The sequence below is a fragment of the Cervus canadensis genome, chromosome 11 (assembly GCF_019320065.1).
Source record: "Cervus canadensis isolate Bull #8, Minnesota chromosome 11, ASM1932006v1, whole genome shotgun sequence".
NCBI classification, from domain to species: Eukaryota; Metazoa; Chordata; class Mammalia; order Artiodactyla; family Cervidae; genus Cervus; species Cervus canadensis.
This window is the reverse complement of record NC_057396.1, coordinates 44,264,266-44,287,738: the sequence shown is the minus strand read 5'-3', so window position 1 is coordinate 44,287,738 and position 23,473 is coordinate 44,264,266. Positions and strand designations below refer to the sequence as shown.

At 38.6% G+C, this 23,473-nt stretch overlaps 2 protein-coding genes across 2 annotated transcripts; both read right to left on the bottom strand.

Annotated features, from left to right (window-relative positions):
* Nucleotides 1-8,100: 8,100 nt before the first annotated feature.
* Nucleotides 8,101-9,045, bottom strand: LOC122449276 (olfactory receptor 51I2-like). The gene has a single exon (XM_043480814.1). It carries the CDS (start codon nucleotides 9,043-9,045, stop codon nucleotides 8,101-8,103), a length of 945 nt encoding a protein of 314 aa, XP_043336749.1.
* Nucleotides 9,046-16,258: 7,213 nt separating this feature from the next.
* On the bottom strand, nucleotides 16,259-17,215 carry LOC122450100 (olfactory receptor 51I1). Its single transcript, XM_043482253.1, has one exon. It carries the CDS (start codon nucleotides 17,211-17,213, stop codon nucleotides 16,269-16,271), a length of 945 nt encoding a protein of 314 aa, XP_043338188.1. The 5' UTR covers nucleotides 17,214-17,215; the 3' UTR covers nucleotides 16,259-16,268.
* Between the last annotated feature and the right edge of the window lie 6,258 nt (nucleotides 17,216-23,473).

Below are 23,473 nucleotides of genomic sequence, written 5' to 3'. Positions count from 1 at the left end.
TTATGTTCTCCTCCACTCCACAATTTACACTCCAGATTATGGATAAGAACATTTGCGTTTGCAGCCATTGTGGGAACAGGAATTAGGGTGGCCAAGTGGTAATCATCCATTTACACAGATGCTCCCAATTGCCATCTAAACACATCCCTGGACAAAAAGGGGTTTCTGAAGATAGAGGTGACAGAACAAAATTAGCTTCAGGACAATTAGATCTACCAGTGACTTGGGCTGAATTCCCCACACATTCCTATTTTGAAATTCTAACCCCAGTATCTTAGCCTGTGACTGCATTTGGAGGTAGGGTCTTTATAGACATAATCAAGTTAAAATGAGGTCCTTAGGGTGGACTCTGATCCTGTGTGACTCAAGTCCCTATATGAAGAGACTGTTAGGACCCAAGCACAGAAAGAAGACCAGAATGACGACACAGGGAAAAGACAGCCCCCTGCAAGCCAGGGAAGGGGTCCCGAGGAAACCAGAAATATGAGAAATTGCTAGAGACCTCCATAATTTGAAGATAGTAAATTTCTGGCCACTCATTTTGTGGCCGTCCTAGCAAACTAATACAACCAAAGACCTATAGATTATATTTCTGAAACTGTGTAATAAAGGTCAGCTATAGGAGATAAGATAATAATATTTACATTATAAAGGGACTCGAGGAAACATGAAGGGGGATTTTGGGGCAAAATAAGTTGTTCAATGACCAGCGGTGGTAGTTTAGTCACTAAGTAATGTCCTACTCTTGTGACCCCATAAACTGTAGCCTGCCAGGCTTCTCTGTCCATGGGATTTTCCAGACAAGAATACTGGATTGGGTTGCCATTTCCTTCTCCAGGGGTCAAAGACCAATGAATGATTGCAAATTGCAGGCTAAGCAATTAAAGACAAAGCACGTTTGACAGAAAGCATCAGCCAAGCCTCTGCATAACATCTTTACAGCAGCTGCTGAGAATTAACTCTGTCTTATAAATGATCTCTTGATGAGAGCTATCTATCAACTGAAACTTTTTATTCTCACAGATCATGAACTCTAGAACAGCCAAAATTTCACTAGAACTCAAATGAAGACATTAAATGAAGTAGTCTCTTAATCTTTGTCCTTCAACCTTTTCTGTTTCTTCTCACTAGACAAAACCATTAATTATTTCTGTGTGTGTGTGTATGTGTGTGCACGCGCATTGATATTTGTGTGGACTTTATGACATAAGAAATGGCACGATATGTTTAGGTTTCAAAATAGATTTTATTTTTTGAAAACATTTTATTGGTAAATCTCTGCATTAGGTTATCCAGTGCCTAGAATGTAGATAACTATACTAGTTACATTTTATTACGAAAATATTTTGTATTTCATAAAATTAAGAGGGTGGTCTTATTGATCATTTGTAAATTGACCTAAATCAGACACATAAGAGGACACAGGATTGGATATCAATTTTTTGATGATATCAAATGAATTCTTCAAGTGGAAGATAGCCCAAGCTGCTGCTGTGGAAGAACTCGACTCCATCCAGCCTCCTAAGTTCCTTTCTTTTGTAAATAATGAGCTTAAAAGGAAGAGACAGAAAACTTTAAGCAACCAAGATGTCTTCCACTGAGCAAATATATAAACAAAGTGTGGTACATTCATCCAATGGAATATTATTCAGAAATTTAAAAAGATTGGGCTATCAAGACCCATGGACTGTAACCTGCCAAGCTCCTCAGTCCATGGAATTCTGCAGGCAAGGATGCTGGAGTGGGTTGCCATTTCCTTCTCCAGGGGCTCTTCCTGACCCTAAAGATCGAAACCAGGTCTCTCACATTGCAGGCAGATTCTTTACCATCTGAGCCACCAGGGAAGCCCCTAATCAAGATACATAAAGACATGGATGAATCCTAAATGTTCATTGCTGAATGAAGGAAGGTAGTCTTATGGGTCTTTAAAACAATTATGATTTCATACAGACAAAACTCAGAAAAAGGTGAAACTTCATAGAGAGTAAACTTACTAGTGGTACCTAAGAATTTAAGCGAGTGGCGTATTAAATTAGTGAAGCACAGAGGGTTTTTTAGAGTGTAGAATCACTCTGTAATGCTGTGATGGTACACACATGACATTAGGCATTTGCTAAAACTCATAGAAATTTACAGAACCACAGAGTGATCTTTAATAAATATAATTTGTATATATTTATTATATATAATTTTTAAAAGCTACTCAGGATGGAAGACAAAATATGACAAAATGTTGTTCTATTACAAATATATGAGGCATCTGTACTGGAAAAGATGGAGGGAAATGGTGCTGATCTTTGGAACTGGGTGGGATCTGTACTAAAGGCAAAATGAAATATAATAAATGCTGCACCCAGGGATTGAACCCTCATATTTTATGTCTCCTGCAGTTGGATTCTTTACCACTAGTGCCACCTGGGAACCAAGTTTCTCCCTACTTGGCTGGGATGTTATGGAAAAGCAAGGGGAGCAACGTGAATGATCCATGGACTGGAGTTGGAGACATCAGTATGAAGTCATGTTTCGCTTAACGTAGATACAGCTGATTAAGTAAAACATACTTATAGATATTTGTATACAAACAGGGCAGTATACAGACATATATTTTCTTGCTCTCTTAACTGGGAGGACTAAGAAGAAATGACAAGCTAGTAGCAACAATTGCATATATCACACAAAATTCAACATTTTGGAAATAATTTTAATTTATCTGGCAAAATCTGTACAGGAAATATTGAAGCTAAAATTTGTTAAATTTCCAGTGAGAAAATTAACTGAAAACCTGTATAAATTAAAGTTATTCTAGCACTATTTTCCATGCTGAAATAATATCAGAAAAATAAGAGATTTAAACTTTTTTGTAAAAATGTCAAACTACTCTAACTTGTCTTACAAGCAATACTAAGCAAATTTGAATACTTGTACAACCCTTCTGAATTAATTTATAAAATATTCAAACATTTTACGTAATGTTTATGTCAATATGAGCATATTCTGTCATTGTGTTATTATGATTATAGATTTTTATAACTTATTATCTATTTGTATTTATTTTGCCTCTCATCTTAGAAGCTAGGTTTTTGTCATGGCTTGACTATTTTCATTAAATATATAAACGTATGTATATAAATATTTTAAGTGAGTATGGTATCTACCTTGTGTATTAAATACCAGGTAATATTTGCAAAACTAAAAGCTCCAGTAACAACTTTTAACCTGTAAATTGGCAGAAAAAGGTAGCATCATCATGTGTATTAAAAACGGGCTAAGTTATTGCAGGGGCTTCCCTGGTAGCTCAGTAGTAAAGAGTCCACCTGCCAATGCAGGAGATGTAGGTTCTACCCCTGGTTTGAGAAGATTCCCCTGGAGATGGAAATGGCAAGCTATTTCAATATCTTGACTGGGAAATCCCATGGATGGAGGAACCTGGAGGACTACAGTCCATGGGGTCACAAAAGAGTCTGTCCAACATGACTTAGCAACTAAACAACAACACAGTTATTGCAGGCACCACATTCATTAAGTTACAGTACTGTACACATTCTTTCTTAGAAATTAGCTATTTATGCGTTTCAGTGTTTGTAACTTCCACATATTGTTATGTGAGAAATGTTACTGGGGAAATAAGTCAGCAGCTTGGAAGATGCTATCATATATCTTGAAATGAATGGCCTAAAATTGTTTTAACCATTGCTGCTGAAAGGTCAAAATTAGAAGGTTTTATTTATTCTTGAATTTTCCCTTTCTAGTAGGCTCTTCTTTTATACATGCTTAAATTGTTTTAAATATAGAGGAATACCTGTCTCCATAATAAAGATGATCATGTTTCACAACAATTTGTAGGTGAAAGAAAGAAATATTAGCAAAATATGTATAATATATTATATGCATATAAATGTGTATAAAGTTATCTAAACATAAGATATTTTCTCTACCATTCATGTTGGAAATTTTGTGACCCTGAACCTATGGGATTCATTAAACAAAGAAATGCTTATTGCTAATTGAAATGTATCACTCTACTTAATTTATTAGTTTACACAATTTAGCTTCAAACCTAGTTCTGCCCAATAAATCCATAAGACAAGCATATGTTAGTTTCAATTTTCTAGTAGCAATATTAAAAAAGTAAACAGAAATAAATTAAAGTATTTTCAAAGTATATATTGTTTAACCCAATATATCTAAAATGTAATCATTTAAACATGTAACCTATGTTTAAAAAATAATAAGATAGTTTACATTCTTTTTTTTAATGTTAAGTCTCCAAAGTCTGGCCACATATCATTACAACAAATATCAATTCAAATCAGCCATTTTTCAAGAGCTCAATAACCACGTGTGCCTAGTAGCCTTCATATTACATGGTATATCTTTATCCTTAACCTTACAAGACTACAAAGCATCTCTGGAGGTTCTTATTTAAAGTTACAATCATTGAGAGCATCAGACACAAAAAGATATACTAGATAATGTTATAAAATAATGTTTTAAATAAATTGTACAACTATCACTTTGGATTTTTCTAAGATTTGGATTATTGAACAACTGTGAAAAAAATCAGTAATAATAAAATAATAAGAAAGAATAATCTTCATATATATGGAAACTAGAAAGATGGTACCAACTATCCTATGTGCAGGGCAGCAAAGGAGATACAGACATAAAGAACAGAGTTTTGGACTCAGTGGGAGAAGGAGAAGGTGGGATGATTTGATAGAATAGCACTGAAACATATAGATTACCATAAATAAATAGATAACCAGTGTGAGTTTGATGAATGACGTAGGGCACCCAAAGAAGCTGGTGCTCTGTGACTACCTGCAGGGTTGGGTTGAGGAGGTAATTGTGGGGGGTGGAGGGATGTTCAGGATGGAGGGAACACATGTATGCCTCTGGCTGATTTGCACTGATGTATGGCAAAAACCATCACAATATTGTAAGGTAATTATCCCCAATTAAAATAAATAAATAAATTAAAAAGAATAATCTGAACATCATTCTGAGTGTTGCTGCTAGTCAATCACGCCCTCTGAAGTGATGGTTTCTATGACAAAAGAAGTGACTCTGAAAGTAATGTAACTAAAAATGAGATTTGATCACATATCTAAAGTGTGTTGAAGCACATTCATCCTTTAGACTTGCAGCTTACTGGTAGACTCAACTGCTGATGACACCTAAAACCTAGAAGGGAATATCTGACTCGCCCCAAGAATTACTCCAACATCTTTGCTAAATTTCTAGATTTTATTTTCTATGCTGCATCCAAAAATAAGATAGTGTTACATATCTACCCTTTATACGTAGCAGGTACTCAAAAATATTACTTGGATAAATGAAGAAAATGATTCGTCACTTATTAATGAAAGATATACATATTATTTATAATCCCAAGTCTTTGGGTACCTCTCCAGAAGCAGTAATTATCTGTGATATTTGACTGTGAAATTGATCAATATCTGTCTAAGAAATTCACCTTGAATTTCACCTTCTTAGACAGTTTATAGAAACTGTCATTGGTGGATATATAACCTAGTGGCCTTCAAATTGATTACTTGTTCTTTTAGGGAAATAAGATATTTTTGGAAGTGCCTGAGCACAAAAATTTTTGTAAGAATAAATTTTTGATGTTCAGCATCCACATAGTTTCTTTATGAAATGGCTTTGTCTGGGAATGTAAGAGGTCTGACTGTGCCTCTGTTACACTACATTTTTTTCCTTTCTACAATCTTACTTACTCACTTTACAAAAATGAAATAGTAATAGCAATAAATTTTCATTTTAAAAAAGGAAAAAAATGTGAATAGACATAGTTCTTAAAGCCATTTAATGTTTCCATTGTATATCCCAAATAGTAAACATTTCTAAGATACCAATCAAAAGGACTACTGGAAATATTGACATAGATTTTGAGGAAGTGAATGACACCAGTGATAGGGTAGCATATTCTAGAGTAAAACAAATGGTATCAATTCATAAATAATAAATATTTTCCAGATCCAAGAAAAATAAAATCATGCAGCTCATTAAGAGATGGATTGAAATCAAATTTTACTTTTAACATATGAAAATTTGTATTATGCTCATGTTGTTTTGACAATTATGTATTAATATCAGAAAAATAACTCAATAAAAAATATAGATTTAGAACAATGTTCTGTGTGACCAAATTTTAAACATAAAATTTAAATATATGTATACATATTTCTTGGAAAGTATTATGAAAGAGCAACCACTAAAAGTTTCTCAAACAGAAAAATATATTATATGTATTACAAACTCTTTGTGAAGATAAAATTAAAATTTGAGTTTGAGGAGAAAAGGGACTAACATAAAAATATGTGAATGGAATGTTAAAGAATATGTTCATGCCTATTTAAATTCATAATGTTGGGTATCAAAATATGCATTTAGTTTACATTAGTTATTTTAAACTGTGATATAACAATTTATTTTAAACTTGGTATATTTATGAAGTGAAGCCTTAGTCTCTCAGTCATGCCCAACTTTTTGTGAACCCACGGACTGTAGCGGCCTGCCAGGCTCCTCTGTTCATGGAATTCTTCAGTCAAGAATCCTGGAGTGGGTTGCCATTCCCTTCTCCAGGGGATCTTCCCAACCCAGGGATCAAACCTGGGTCTCTGGGATACAGGCAGATTCTTTATTATCTGAGTCACCAGGGAAGCCTCAGTATATTTACAATACAGCCAAAATGTGTGCTCAACAACTATGTAAATCTATGATAAAATTTAGGTTTTAATCTGAAAATGCCTAAAAGGATACCTAGTTTTTTACCTATTAATTATTTTATATAGAGATTGTAAAAATTTGGTAACCACTATTTTAAACAGACCAAGTATTTCAAAAAGTTCACTGTTTAAAGGTGACCCTGATGACGTGGATGAACTCAGGAAGAATAGCATACGGTGAGAAAAACATTTCCCTTGCATTTGTAAGATCTGAAGTGTGAGAGGCTGAGATCTGAGGCCAGTTACTGATCAAGCAGCACAGGCCTATCAATCCACCATACACAGACCTCTATTATTTAGGAGGTGTGAAGACGTACTCTTTCATTTGACCAAAGGTTTCCAGGAAGCCACAGATACCCACAGTCAGAAGCAAGAAGTGCCACCTAGAACTTGCTGACAGTTTGAGAGAAGGGGTGGAGCAGAGGGAAAGATACAAGCCTACCTGCCTCAGGGCATGGTGCGGATAGGAGCAGAGGGGAGTGCACAATCCAGACAGCAGAGAATCAGGACCCAAAGCTCTACCAAAACAGAATTCTGTTGGTGTTTCTGTTGGGATTTTTCAGATCTGAAACCTGGTGTGTAAGGTTGTCCATATTTTACTTGATACCTAAGTTGAGGGCATTTACTCAGCTGTTCTTCATCCTCAGAATCTCCTGGCATATTAAATTTTGGTAGCCACTATTCTAAACAGACTGAATAAGCTAAGAGTAGACACCACTGGATGGTAAGCTGGGGGGAAGAGTCTGATTCCATATATAACAAGAAGGAAGTTGTTTTATATGTAGTTTTACCATAAATTTACTGTTTAGAGATGGATACTTTTGAGAAGAGAAGGGATTGCTATTAATAACAATGCTGAGAAAAATAAGCGTAAATCACGACTATCTGAGACAATCCAGAAAATACACTTATCTTGCTCAAAGTCATGTTACTAGGATGGTCTTTTTTTGGGAGGAGATTTTTAATATCTGTCTGACCCATGCCCTTGTTATATTTCAATTCAAATATCATTAAGTCTCAAGCTTCTACTGGTAACTTCCTATTTGTCAGACTATTTGGTGTGACCCTTGAGAAAAACAGGCAAAGGGCATTCAAGATCTCAACTTGATCATAACTGTCAGAGATGGCATGTATGTGGGCACATACAGAGACACACCTATGTTGATAACATGTGAGATGGCAAGGCATCAAGGTAACTCCTGTGATCCAAATACAAGCCTGAGGCAATGTTTTGAATTTCTCACTCCTATTCTTCCCCAGAAATCCTGGTGTGGAGCTCTGCCCACAGAAGAAACACCATCAGAATTTATGGACTGGTTCAAAGTCCCTCCCTGCTTCAAATGACTCAAAGTCATTCTCTTTTGCAGGAAAACAAGGTGACAATTCCCTGTTGGATTGGTTTGGTCTTGACACTGTAGATGATGGGATTGAGCACAGGAGGGACAAAGAGGTAGATGCTGGACATGAGTGTGTGGGCCAGAGGTGAGGCATGCTTGGCAGTACGATGCATCACAGACACGCTAATCAAAGGCACGTAGTACACAAGTACCGCACAGATGTGTGACACACACGTGTTGAGGGCCTTCCGCCGTCCCTCCCCAGAAGCAATACCCAGCACTCTGTAAAGAATCAACGTATAGGAGACCACAATCAGCAGTGAGTCCAGTCCATAAGTGGCCAAGACAATGGCCAAACCCAGGATGCTATTGAGCTTAGTGTCCGCACAAGGCAGCTGGATCAGGTCTGGGTGGAGGCAGTAAGAGTGGGAGAGGATGTTAGTGTGGCAATAGGGCAGTGACCTCAAGAGGACTGGAAGGGGAGCCCTGAGGATCACACTCTTCAGTGTAATGACCAGACCAATGCAGACAATACGGGGCAGGGTGAGGATGGCTGTGTAGCGCAGTGGATTGTAGATGGCTACAAAGCGATCATAACTCATAGCCAGCAGGACCCCTGACTCCATGCAGGAGAAGGTGTGGATGAAGAACATCTGGGCAAGGCAGCCATCAAAGTCAACCCGGCAGGCGTCAAACCAAAGAATGCCCATGACAGTAGGCAGTGTGGACACAGAGACACCCACCTCAGTGCCAGCCAACATGGAGAGAAACAGGTACATGGGCTCGTGTAAGGCAGGATCCGCTTGCACCGCTGCCATGATTAGGCTGTTGCCCACAATAGCTACAATGTACATGGTGAAGAAGGGGATGGACAGCCAGCCATGTTGGGCCTCCAATCCTGGAATGCCAGTCAGGAAGACAGATAGGAGGTCAAGACTTTCATTGCTCTTAGCTTTCATGTCACCAACAGCAGTGACCAGTCTTTACATGCCACTTGAGAAAAAAAAAAAAGAATCAGTTAACTCCCACCCATGAAGGCTTCTGCCTTAGCAACCTAACCTCAAAGTCTGAAGAAGAGAGAGACGGAAAGACATGGAGGAAATTGGAGTTATCTACATTATTCCTTGTAAAAATATTCTCACCTGCTATTCCCCTGACAGCCAGAGCCCTAAAATCTTATGCATAAAAAAGATATTTGAGACTACCCAATCTTATGAGAGATAGCATCATTTAAAAATTGAGAAGCACTGGAATAAATCAGAAGTGGGTCAAAATCAATACTTAGCCAGTTAATATATGATTTAACTTGTAGAGATAATAATATTCTCTTACTTGGATATAAGAAATAAATTAAAAAAAATAGCTTCATATGTTCAGTGTTTTAGACCTCTGGAGATGGATTTTCACAGACCTCAGTTCGGAGCCCAGTTTACAGTTTATGAGCAGTGTCACCTGGAACAGATAACTTAACCTTTCGAAGCCTCTGTGTTTCTATATCTAAAATAGATAAAATACATCTATTGCATATGGACATTGAAAAGGTAAACACGATATCATATGGTATGTATGGACACACCTCATTTGTCACAAAGAGTAAAAATGAAGGCTTATAAACACTATCCCTGACCCATGGCATGGAGGAGGAACATGAATGATGGCAAAGAGTAAAAACAGCACCCAGGAGCGCACAGCTTCAGGGAAATCATTCAGTCTTTGTGTGCTAGAAAGGATAACCAGATGGGCAACTGTTTCTCTACCAAGATGCCTGATTTCAGTCCCATAACAACCATGTTAAGTGACTGTCCTTAAGGCATTAAGTGGCTAAATTGGGACTAGAATCTAATTCTTTCAACTGTAAGTCCTGTGGTCCTTCCTATGAAACCCAGCTGCCAGCCTTCTGAAGTTGCAGCCACCTAAGTAAGAAGAATGTAGAGATATTGGGAAGTTGGTCACCTTCACCTTCACTTTCACAGGCAGAGCAAAGTAGAGAATGGAAGACAGATTTATTTTTCCTGCTTCCTAAGAAGACTAGGAGATTTACTTGCTTTATCTTCCTCTTCCTTGTTGTTGAACTCCCACTGCCATTCGTAGTCAACACCTTCATTTTATCTGCAGCTTTTCCTTTACTACTTAAGTGGAAACAATAGCCCCGTATCTGAGTTGAAAATATTTTATACATGATTCTTATTTTATGACAAGTGCCTTTACACCTCTGTTCTCCGTTGAAATCTTAGGTAAACTTGTGTCTGGTTCATTCTTGCCTCCCACTGCTTCATGTTTCTAGCACAAAGACACACTCAAATATTCATGAGTTAATAAAAGCATGAGCACATTGTTCAGGGTCATAATGGAAGTACATTCAGTTCTGGGTTCCGTTCTCTACATTGAACTTAAACCAATGGTACACACACAGAGACAGAGGGGACCAAGTCATATAAAGAGCATTGAAGGAACCAGTGATGCTGTGTTCTGAGAAGAGACTGCAGCAGAGATGGACGGGTATGGGTGTAAGAAGTAAGGAGTGACAGATGGAGACCACAAGATGACAATTTAGGGTCCAGATAAGGAAGATTTTTCTGAGTCAAAGCTACAAGATGAGATAATAAATTGTCAGTGAACGTGCTCAAGCAACAATCAGAATTGTATAACCACTGATGGAAATGCTGGGGGGAAAATTCAGGCAGCTGCTAACTGGGATTAAAGGCGCTTTCAAGTCTCCTTCTGCCCTTCGGCTTGCTGTTCCAGGAGGTCAAAATCTCTCCTGGTCTGTGATGCTGACAGTATCATGACTTTGGTTCTGTGTGGAATAGAACAGAGGCAAGCTCTCAGCCTCTGTCATGGGATTGCCACGTGTCTTTCACTGATAGAGCCGTCTCTGCAGCCTTATCTGAAATTGCTGTCCAGGAGGACACCTGGTACTGGAAGGTATATTACTCTTATCTTTATTTAAAGAAAATATACATGAAACTAAGATTTTGAAATTTTATTTTTAATTATTTTTTCCATTAAAAGGGTTATACAGTATTACCAACCAAGTGGGATCCACTCCTGGAATTTGAGAATGGGTCAAGAGACAAAAGTCAGTCAGCGTGATATGTCATCTTAATAGAAAGAAGGAAAGCAACCAAGATCATCTCAACTGATCCAACAAAAGAATCTCACAAAAGGGAATTTTATTTTTATTTGTTTAAACCCTTCCATCATAAGCCACACGAATCATAGCAAATACACCAGCACACACTTGCATGGACAGAGATTCACTCAGAAACACAGAGTCTTGAGAGAGGCTGAGGGACCCACACAGGGGCACAGAGAGAGTCACAGACTGAAATGTACTTCTTGTGAGCTTACAATAGATCTCAGACTCACCTGAAAGAGCGCAATGAAGTGAGAGCCGGCTTGGAAGACAAAGAGCCTGAGCTCACAGTGGTTCCAGAAGGAAACTCAAGCAGGAACTAGCCAGAGACAGGCAGACTTTACATCTCTGACTACGAGTTCCTAGGCACCAAAGTCTCTGGGGTCCTGGCTTGCCTGAGTGTGACGCTGTGCTGGTAATGGGGGAAGAAAAGGAGGATTAGATGTCACTTGGCAACAGAAGGAGGAAAAAAAACTATCCCTGGAGACACTGCTCTCTCTCCAAAGAGAAAATAAAATTCCAACTGCTTCCTTGTGATGAAGAGGAGAATTTTCCTCCAAGCTCCATAGCAACATCCTTCCTATCCCAACTATCCAGTCTCAAAATCAGAACCCTCAGCAGAGAACTCAGATCTGAAATCCCCAAATTTTGGGCTTAAAATCCACCTTTTGGGGTAGAACCTGAAGCTTTACCCTCTGAGCCACCAGGAAAGCCCTAAATAGTATACAATTTGTGTGTGTGTGTTCAGTCATGTCTGACTCATTGCGACCCTTTGGACTGTAGCACACCCAGACTCCTCTGTTCATGGGATTTTTCAGACAAGAATACTGGAGTGGATTGCCATTTCCTTCTCCAGGGAATCTTTCCAACCAAGTGGTTAAAGTGATGTCTCCTGTGTTGCAGGTGGATTCTTTATCATTGATTGAGCCTTCAGTGAAACTCCATGGTGTCTCAGAGAGTAAAGAATCTGCCTGCAATGTGGGAGACTTGGGTTCGATCCCTGGGTTGGAAAGATTCCCTAGAGAAGGGAATGGCAATCCACTCCAGTATGCTTGCCTTGGAGAATTCCATGGACAGAGGAGCATGGTGGGCTACAGTCCATGGGATCTCAAAGAGTTGGACATGACTGAGCAAGTAACAGTTTCACTTCAGGGGCTTCCCAGTTGGTACTAGTGGTAAAGAACCTGCCTGCCAATGCAGGAGACATCAGAGACATGGGTTCAATCCCTGGGTTAGGAAGATCCCCTGGAGAAGGAAATGGAAAACTGCTACACTATTCTTCCCTGGAAAATTCCATGGACAGAGGAACAGGGTGGGCTACAGTTCATGAGGCCACAAACAACTGGACAGGACTGAGAACACCTATTTAAAGCATAGACCCTATGGGCAAACTCCAGAACTCAGAGCCAAGGGAACAGAACTTGATGTGTAGAGTTAGTCCCAAGATTTAACCAACACATCATATGACCATGGCTACCTCCATTCACTTATAACTGGTGTTTCCTGCTCAATTCCCTCTCCCATCACCTCCAATCCAACCCTCTACCAAGTTCTACAAGACTGAGATCTCCTCCAGGAGAGACATCTCCACTGAAAGACCACTGAGTTCAAAGTCACATAGACGTGGGTTTGGGCCCTAACCTTTCTGTCTACTAGCTCCATAATTCATGAATCTAGTATTCCTTCAAACTGGTACTTGATCTGTAAAAAAATAGATCCTGTCTATAAGGAATTCAAATAAAAAGAAGAAAGTGATCTTTAAAAATGTGATTGTACTACATGTGGTAATTATACTCATTAGGAGTTCTGCTAAAGGTTCTAATTTCAGATACTCCAAATAGTTTATTCTTCCAAATAACTGATCTTCCCATTAAATATTTTCATTTATCTCCCCCTTGTTTCAGTTTCAGACAGAGTAAAAGTGTACTGAGCAAAGGAATGGTGGGAGATCTCTCTATTTTTTCTATCAAGTCGTGGGATGGTTAGGGAATAGAAATAGAATATGGACATAGAAGAAATTTTTCCTTCTCCATGTGGAACTTTGACGTATCTTAGAGAGGCAGTTTGAAAACTCTTTCTACTTTCCATCACTGTAGAATTCACTGGGTAAAAATTAATGGGTTAGGAATGAGAAGATATAATTAAAGAGAATGCAAAAAGCAGTCATGTGAATAGGGTCCTAGAATTATGGAGAATAGAGAGACCGACATGGTGCCTCAGATTGAGCATAAGTTCCTGGTGAGGAGAATGTAGGCTTTGAGAAGACCCAGGGGGAAGTGTCTCTAACTATGTCGCTAGAGGCAGCATAATGGGGAAGAAGCATCATCCTTGATACAGTCTTTCACTTATTTAACTAGTCATTTGGTTGTTGATTTAATTCACATGCATTGGGCATGGCAAACTCTGTGTAGGTGTAAGATTTTAGGTTTGACTATCATTTCATTATCTCTTTTTCAACTTTTGAAAAGTCTTCTTTCAATTCTTAGTGTCTGCCACTATCTTATGAGTAAAGAAGTCAGGGAAAACAGTATTTGTTCATTCCAAGAGTGATAATGACACAACATAATGTTTGTGCAAATCCCAGCAAAAGGGATCTATTACAAGTTAGGGCTTCCCTGGTGGCTCAGATGGTCAGAGTCTGCCTGTAATGCAGGAAACACTGGTTTGACCCCTGGGTTGGGAAGATCCCCTGGAGGAAGGCATAGCAAACCACTCCAGTATTCCTGCCTTTAGAATCCCATGGACAGAGAAGCTTGGTGGGCTACAGTCCATGGGGTCTCATATAGTTGGACTTGACTGAGTGACTATCACTTTCATTTTCATTTATGGAAAAATTATGAAGCATTTTGCCCCACAGAGCTTAAATAGGAAAATAAATTTGTCTTGAGGTGTTTAAATCAAAATTTTTTTCAATGGAGCAAAAAGATGCACACAATGCAGGTACATGTTTGGTGCAGAAAAATACAATCACATTAAAAATTTCTCATTTTAGCAAAGGAATATAGACTTTAGAAGGAAGTTAATGGAGTCTGTAGAAAACAAAAAAGTCTCAAAAGAGGTTTTGATCAGGAGACGTGTATGCATTGAACACTCACCCCAAAAACTCTTGCAAGATTCTGTATCTTAGTGTAACATCCAACTGATTATTTTCCCCTCTATAGTCAGACACGACTGAGCGACTGAAATGAACTGAACTGAACTGATATTGTATTTACTTAGAAGGTAGCCTCTAGTGGGATTGTACCTGAATTTTGGATTGCAGGTTAGCAGGTGGACATTGGGAGAAAAGCAAGACATCTAGTGATGAGGCAGGAGCCTGAGTGCTAGTGAAGAGGCTGGAGACTGTTCATCCCATTTCAGTTATTTCCGTGTTCCATGCACACTTCCTTGTGTAGATAATATGTTATAAGTTTGTATATCCCTTCACCACCAACACCTTCCACCTAGTTGTCAGGCACTCAATTTCTTCCAGCTTTAAAAATCACCTTCAAGCTTAGGCTTCCCAGGTGGTGCAATGATAAAGAATCCACCTGCTGATGCAGGAGATGCAAGAGACTTGATCAAGCTTGATTCCTGGCTCTGGAAGATCCCTGGAGCAGGAAATGGTCACCCACTTCATTATTCTTGCCTGGAGAGGCTACAACCCGTGGGATCACAAAGAGTCCGGTTTGACTGAGCGCACACACACAGTCTTAGGCACTCTCTCAGGATCGATCTTGTTTTCAGAGCTTCTTAATGTGAAACCTCCCCTTTGTCTAAACAAAGCTATTTGCAATTTCCCCAAAGAGTCTAGACCAATATTCTAGTTTAAAGGTTTTCAACCTGTAATATATATCAGATTTACTTGGAGGGCTTACTAAAAATACATATTGCTGGACGTCACCACCTAAGACTTTCTGATCAGGATATCTGAGGAAAGGCCTGAGAATTTGTATGCCTAACAATTTCCCAAGCAACGCTGATGACACTAGTCTGGGAATCACACTTTGAGAACTAGTTTTTCAGACTCATATTATTCATGACCTTTCTTATTTTTGTTGCACATTAGATACCCAAAAACTTAGAGGGGTTAAAAAAGAGAAACACTATGCCACTCAGCCTTTAATCACCCCAAGGTCTTATTAAAAGCAATTTGAATTCAGTAGGTCTTCTTCAGGGTCTAAGATTCTGTTTCATTAACAAACCACCAGATATAACAATGCTGTTGTTCACTGGACCACACTTGGAGTAGTAAAGATCTAAATATGTTTGCCTAAATATTTTTTCCTCAAGCAGTTTGTTATGCCAAGATCATTATTTTCCTGTCTTTCTGCCACCCTGACAAACTACCATAACCCTTCTCTTCCTTCACAGTCTACCTCACAAACATAGAATTTTTTTTTTTTATTTCCACAAACCAGTGGGACCTTCCTCCCCCATGCATGCTAAGTTGTTTCAGCCGTGTTCAAATATGTGTGACCCTATGGACTGTAGCCCACCAGGCTTCTCTGCCCACGGGGTTCTCCAGACAAGAACACTGGAGTGGATAGTCATGCCCTCCTCCAGAAGATCTTCCTAACCTAGAGATCGAACCCACATCTCCTTCATTGGTGGGCAGGTTCTTTAACTAGTGCCACATGGAAAGTGCCCTTTTCCACCCCACAAAGCACCAAACTTCCACTGAATTTTGTCTTCAGTTTATCATTTCCTCACTCTTGGTAGTAGCAGAATTGTGTTCCAGGATAATTGCACTGTAGAGCTTCCAATATATTCACATATGTCAAATATATTTCAGGGCATCTTTATTTTTTATGTTTTTCCCTTGATACATCTATCTCTTAAGAATATGTCTTATTCATCATTACAACATTGCTAGCAACTAGCACAAAGATTTTCATAGAATAAGTGTTCAATACATATATCATTTTATTGAGTCCGATATTCTTTTATTAGCTCCATATTCATGCTATCAAGATCCTGGCTCTTTTCCTTGTTTTAACATTCCTAAAGTCAGAAAAAGTCCTAGTCCTTCCTCCAGAATGGTTCTCTCAGGGTCTGCAGCATCCCTCAGCCCCAAGTCTTACAGAAGACTTGACGGATCCCTCTGCGTATCTCCTTTGTCTTCACACTGTAGATGATGGGGTTGAGCATGGGGGGTATAAACAGGTAGACATTGGACATCATGACATGAACAACAAGTGGGGCACTTTTCCAGAAGCGGTGGATCATGGAGACAGCAATAATGGGCACATAAAAAGCCAGGACTGCACAGATGTGGGACATGCAGGTGTTGAGAGCCTTGAACCGCTGCTCCTGGGATGCAATAGCCAGCACGGCTCTCAGGATCAACGTATAAGAAAGCAGGATAAAAGTTGAGTCTATGCCGTAGGTGAAAAGAACCACAAAGAGCCCATAGATGTTATTAATATGGATATCTCCACATGCCACTTTCATGAGATCTGGATGGAGGCAGTATGAGTGATGTAAAACATTGCCTTTGCAGAAGGGCAGTCGTTTCACCAGAAAGGGGAAAGGGAAGAGAGTGGTGAAACTTTTGGCAAGGATGCCCAGGCCCATAGCCAAGATGCGGTTGTTGGTGAGCACAGTTGCATAGCGTAGTGGGTCACAAATAGCCACAAAACGATCAAAGCTCATGGCCAGCAGTATGCCTGACTCCATGAAAGAGAAAGTATGAATGAAGAACATCTGAACCAAGCAGGCATCAAAGTCAACATGACGATAGTTGAAGCAGAAGGTAGCAAGCACGGTGGGAAGTGTAGAGAAGGACACTCCCAGATCATTGAGAGAGAGCATAGAGAGGAAGTAGTACATGGGCTGGTGTAGAGAAGGCTCTCGAATCACCAAAGCAAGGATGGTGAGGTTGCCAATGATGGAAATCAGGTAGAGGATGCAGAAAACCAGAGCAACCCAGGCTTGACCTGTCTGCATCCCAGGGATGCCTGTTAGCTGGAGTGTGGCGGGCTGGAAGGGGGTGCCATTGAGGCCCAACATGGCAGGCAGATATAAGGGTGTGTGGGAATGTTCTTCACTCTTTCTCAGACACCCTGTCTCCAACACAAAAGGTCAGAGATTGAAAGTGTTGGCTTCTGGTCCTACTTCCTCCATTAGACCATGAGCTCTCTGAGGATAACAACTGAGTTCTACTCATCTCTGACTCACCAGAGCCCAGTCCCCTCTTGCGACCATGTTATAAACTCCATATTACCTCCTCACCTAGGTTTAAATGTTGATGTCTCTAAAAAATCATCTTAGATACAACCTCTCTTGTATCTACTTTTTTATCATCTTCATTCCAAGATTATTTCTAGATCTTGGCGAAATGGAAAAACTCTTAGAGGATCAACAAACATGAAGGACTCTTCACAAAATAGCTTTACCCCACTGTCCTTAATCCCTGGTGTGAAAATTTATGTAATCCAGAAGGGCATATTTCACCAATGTTTCAGATTTTCCTCACTATGGAAGGTAACTTTGAAAATGTCTCCCCCAGAGTAAACATGATCTGTCACCACCCAGCAATAATTTTTTCTTTGCTTTCACCAAAGGGGTGTCAGTGAAGTCTTGCTAAATATAACTAATTTAGGCATAAATGTATATTTTAAAAAAAAAAGTAGACTGATACAAGCAATGTACTTCTTTTGCACAGCATGTATATGAGCATCTATACTTATGTACAGTCACATAAAGATATCAATGAATACATGCTTAACATTCATGTGCACACTTATATACCCAGGTATTCATAGGTAATACCTCACATCACACAGAGAGAAACTATTGCATAGTCCCTTACTCAAATAATACTAGCACAATCATAGAATTTAATAAGATGAATAGTTACTCATTGGTATTATGCAGTGTATTGCAGATATCCTCCCATGTTTATACCCACCTGAAGGTATACATATAGGGACACATGTGTACACACACAGGACTATAAATGCATTAACAGACTCACAGTAATATCCTAATCAATTATGTTCCCATGGCATACTCAATAATGAAAATCCAGCTAAAATTGAAGACTTCATTGTTCAATCACTTCAGTTCATTTGGTTCTTGATTTTCACCAGCTGCACACCCAAGAGTTAGGTATAGGACATAATATTTCAAATTGCAGGAGAAAAATATGCATACCATCAACACAAAATCTAGATTTGATGAATCAGTTCCTTAATCTAAACATGTGTGGTTTGGTACTAGGATTTTCATTCAGATGGCAACCTGGCATCAGGGTTTGTAACCACAGGCTTTTGGAAGAAAAGCTAGTTATCTAATGTCTAGAGAGTATGAGGATCTGAGTCTGCCTGGAGTCACAGTAAGAGTGTTTAAGTTTGGGATAAGTTCTCAATAAGGAGCTCTGATGAGCAATCTGAAGGAGGTGGCACTCACTGGCTAGGAGACAACTCTTCCCTGTAACTGGAGGCAGTGGTCTGTGGATCCCACAGGCTGAGCAGCATCAGCCCAGTCTTCTGTGACTCATAAATATATCAAACCACTAAGCTTGTTTGTTGTGATGAAAGGAGGGAGAGTGAAAAGAATGGGGAGGGTGGTGCCAATGAGTAATGGGCTGACCAGAGGAGGACTGCTCCCAGGAGAAGCTTTTTAGCCTCAACAGCTCTAATATCTCTATCTATATCCATTACTATGTTATCCTTTACTATGTTAATCCTTCCTTGATCAAGGAATGCACACCTACTTATGCATACAAAGATGCATCATAGACAGTCTGAGACCCTTCCCCCCCCCACAGATACATCCTTAGGCACATTGAGCCATTTACTTACTAACATTTTTTTTTCATTTATTTTTATTAGTTGGAGGCTAATTACTTCATGCAGGAGTCTCAGAGCCAATTTCCCCACGAGCTTGGCCCCGTCTCCTGGGGTTCCCTGGTGGCTCAGTCATAAAGAATCTGCCTGCAATGCAGGAGACCTGGATTCCATCCCTGGGCCAGGAAGATCCCCTGGAGAAGGGAAAGGCTACCCACTCCAGTATTCTTGCCTGGAGAATCCCATGGACAGAGGAGCCTGGCGGGCTCTCTTCCACAGGGTTGCAAGGATTGCAACCTGACTTAGCAAGTCAGGATACCTGACTTAGCAAGTATCCCGTTTACTTAGGTATTGAGAACATGTGCACCAGACCAACAGGGAGAGATCTCTGCTTCCAGGTTTCCTTATACCACCTCCTTCATGCGTCCCTGTCATGTCTGGCCTCCCTGGTGTCTGTGCAACCGTTATCCCGAAGCTACTGGTAAAAATTGCCTCTTATAGGTCCATATATATACAAACAGATAGAACCAAATATGTTCCTACAATTCTCCAATGCTCTAGTTACTGATCACACATCTGTGCACACACACACACATACACACACAAGATTGTGCTGGACATAGACCATTCTTCAGCAAGCACAAACCCCATTCAACTGCAATGAAAATTCAATCTGACATAAATGATCTCTAGACCTATTTTAAACCAACCCTGAACATCTTCTATATGAGATCAATTTTATGTATTTAAAATAACTGATACCTTTTCATATGATTAAAGAAAAGAATCAAATTTCTCAGCTGCAGCTCGTTTAATCCCAAGCACAGCTGCTTATGATGAACAAACCAGCATTCGGGGTCATACCTGTGCTCCATCCTAGGGGTAGCTAATTCTTCCCCTACACTGCTTTCTCTGCAATCAAGGCTACAGAACCACACAGGAACAGCTATAACACTGTGTTTGCTGCTTTCACGGCAGAAATGAATAATTCTTTAGGAATAAAGAATCATCAATTCTACTTCAGTCAGGTTATAGGACATGTTTTGAATGTTTGCCAATTTTGACATAACTCCAAGATAATCTGGCTATCTGGCTTTGAGATAGAAGACTATTATATACAATAGAAACTCTATTTCTAAAAACTAAGTCCAACTGTAATTTTTCACAGACTACAGTGACTTGATACCTTACATCATCCTGACTATGAAGGTAAAAGTCCATAGGAGATCATGTATTTTACAATTCTAGTGATATAACAAGACTTCAGTGAGTGGATGAATTCTGCTTCTATGCTATACCAAGGATTCACCTCTCACTCTCTGTGGTTCTTCTCCATATCATGAGGCTCCATTTTTTACTTGAAGGATATCCCAGACTCTAATGTCAGCAAATCATGGCATCCAGTATCATCACTTCATGGCAAATATATGGGTAAACAATGGAAACAGTGACAGACTTTCTCTTCTTGGGCTCCAAAATCACTGCAGATGGTGACTGCAGCCATGAAATTAAAAGACACTTGCTCCCCGGAAGAAAAGCTATGACCAACCTAGACAGCATATTAAAAAGCAGAAATAAAGTACCCATAGGGGCATGGGTTTATTTCTGGGCTATCTATCTTGTTCCATTGGTCTACATTTCTGTTTTGGTGCAGCACCATATGGTCTTGATGACTGTAACTTTGTAGTATAATCTGAAGTCAGGAAGATTGATTCCTCCAGCTCCATTATTATTTCTGGAGACTGCTTTGGCTATTTGAGGTCTTTTGTTTTTCCATATGAATTGTGAAAATTTTGTTATAGTTCTGTGAAAAATGATATGGGTAATTTGATAGGGACTGCATTAAATCTGTAGATTGTATTTGGTTGTATAATCATTTTCACAATATTGATTCTTCATACACAGAAACATGGAATATCTACTTATGTTGTCTTTGATTTCTTTCATTAGTGTCTTATAATTTTCTGTGCCCAGTTTTGTTTTTTTGTTGTTGTTTTTTTTTTGGTCTCCTTAGGTAAGTTTATTCCTAGATATTTAATTCTTTTTGTTGTAATGTTGAATGGGATTGATTCATTAATTTCTCTTTCTGATTTTTCATTGTTAGTATATAGAAATGCAAGTGATTTCTATGTATTTATTTTGCATCCTGAAACTTTGCTAGATTCACTGGTTATCTCTAATGATTTTCTGACACTAATTTTAGGGTTTTCTATGTACACTTTCATGTCATCTCCAAACAGTGAGAGCTCTACTTTTTCTTTTCTGATCTGGATTCTTTTATTTCCTTTTCTTCTCTGATTGCTGTAGCTAGGTCTTCCAGAACTGTATTGAATAATAATGGCAAAATTGGACACCCTGGTATTGTTTCTGATCTTATGGGGAATGCTTTCAGTTTTTCACCCTTGAGAATAATGTTTGCTGTAGGCTTATCATAAATGGCTTTTACTATGTTGAGGTAGGCTCCTTCCAAGCTCATTTTTTGAAGAATTTTTATCATAAATGGGTGCTGAATTTTGTCAAAGGCTTTTTCTATATCTATTGAGATTATCATATGAGGTTTATCTTTCAATTTGTTAATATGGTATATCACATTGATTGATTTGCATGTATTGAAGAATCCTTGCATCCCTGGAATAAACCTAATTTGACCATGGTGTATGAGCTTTTTGATGTGTTGCTGAATTCTGTTTACTAAAATTTTGTTGAGGATTTTTGCATCTATGTTTATTAGTAATCTTGGCTTGTAGTTTTCTTTTTTTGTGCTGTCTTTGTCTCATTTTGATATCAGGGTGTTGGTGGCCTCATAGAATGAGTTTGGAAGTGTTTCTACCACTCAGTTTTTTGAAAGTTTTAGAAGGATAGGCATTAGCTCTTCTCTAAATGTTTGATAGAATTCTCCTGTGAAGTCGTCTGATCCTGGGCTATTCTTTTCTGGGAGATTTTTGATCACAGCTTCAATTTCAGTGCTTGTAATTGGGTTCTTCATAATTTCTGCTCCTTCCTGGTTCAGTCTTAGAAGACTGAACTTTTCTAAGGATCTGTCCATTTCTTCCAGGTTATCTATTTTATTGCCATATAGCTCTTCATAATAATCTCTTATAATCCTTTGTATTTCTGCATTGTCTGTTGTAACCTCTCCTTTTTTCTTTCTAATTTTGTTGATTTGATTCTTCTTTTTTTCTTGTTGAGTCTGGCTAAAGGTTGGTCAATTTTGTTTATCTTCTCAAAGAACCAGTTTTTATTAGTTTTTTTTTTAAAGAACCAGCTTTTATTAGTTTTATTAATCTTTTTTATTGTTTCTTTCATTTCTTTTTCATTTATTTGTGCTCATATCTTTATGATTTATTCCCTTCTAATAATGTTGGGGAGTTTTTGTTCTTCTTTTTCCAGTTGTTTTAGGTGCAAAGTTAGGCTGTCTATTCAATCTTTTTCTTGTTTCTTGAGATGTGATTGTATTGCTGTAAACTTACCCCTTACAAATGCTTTTGGTGCATCCCATAGGTCTTGAGTTGTGTTTTCAATGTCATTTGTTTCTAGAATTTTTTTTATTTCCACTTTGGTTTCTTCAGAAACCTGTTGGTTATTTAGAAATGTGTTGTTTAATCTCCATGTGGTTGTGTTTCTTACAGCTTTTTTTCTTGTAATTGATATCTAGTCTCATAGCAATGTGGTCAGAGAAGATGCTTGATATGATTTCAATTTTCTTAAATTTACCAAGGTTTGATTTGTGACCCAAGATGTGGTCTATCTTGGAGAATGTTCCATGTGCACTTGAGAAGGTGTATTCTTCTGCATTTGGATAGAATGTCCTGAAGATATCAATGAGATCCATTTCATCTAATGTGCCATTTAAGACTTGTTTCCTTATTAATTTTCTGTTTTGATGATCTGTCCATTGGTGTGAGGGGGTTGTTAAAGTCTCCTACTATTACTGTGTTACTGTCAGTTTCTCCTTTGATGTCTGTTAGTATTTGTCTTATGGATTGAGGTGCTCCTATGTTGGGTGCAAAAGATTTACAATTGTTATGTCTTCCTCTTGGATTGATCCCTTGATAATTATGTAGTGTCCTTCCTTATCTCTTGTAATCTTTACTTTAAGGTCTATTTTGTCTGACATGAGGACTGCTGCTCCAGCTTTCTTTTGTTTCCCATTTACATGGAATATATTTTTCCATCCTCTCCCTTTCAGTCTGTATTTGTCTTTAGGTGTCAAGTGGGTTTCTTGTAGACAGCATATATATGGATTCTCTTTTTGTATCCATTCAGCCAGTCTGTGTCTTTTGGTTGGAGCATTCAATCTATTTACCTTTAAATTAATTATTGATATATATGTTCTTATTGCCATTTTCTTAATTCTTTGGGTTTTTTTTTTTTAGGTCTTTTTTCTTCTCTTATATTTCTTGACTATATAAGTCCTTTTGACACTTGTTGTGAAGCTAATTTGGTGGTACTGGATTCTCTTAACATTTACTTGTCTGA

What these genes read in the sequence shown, in the direction of transcription:
- LOC122449276 (XM_043480814.1), bottom strand. Translation starts at nt 9,045, where the DNA reads ATGAAAGCTAAGAGCAATGAAAGTCTTGACCTCCTATCTGTCTTCCTG.
- LOC122450100 (XM_043482253.1), bottom strand. Translation starts at nt 17,213, where the DNA reads ATGTTGGGCCTCAATGGCACCCCCTTCCAGCCCGCCACACTCCAGCTA.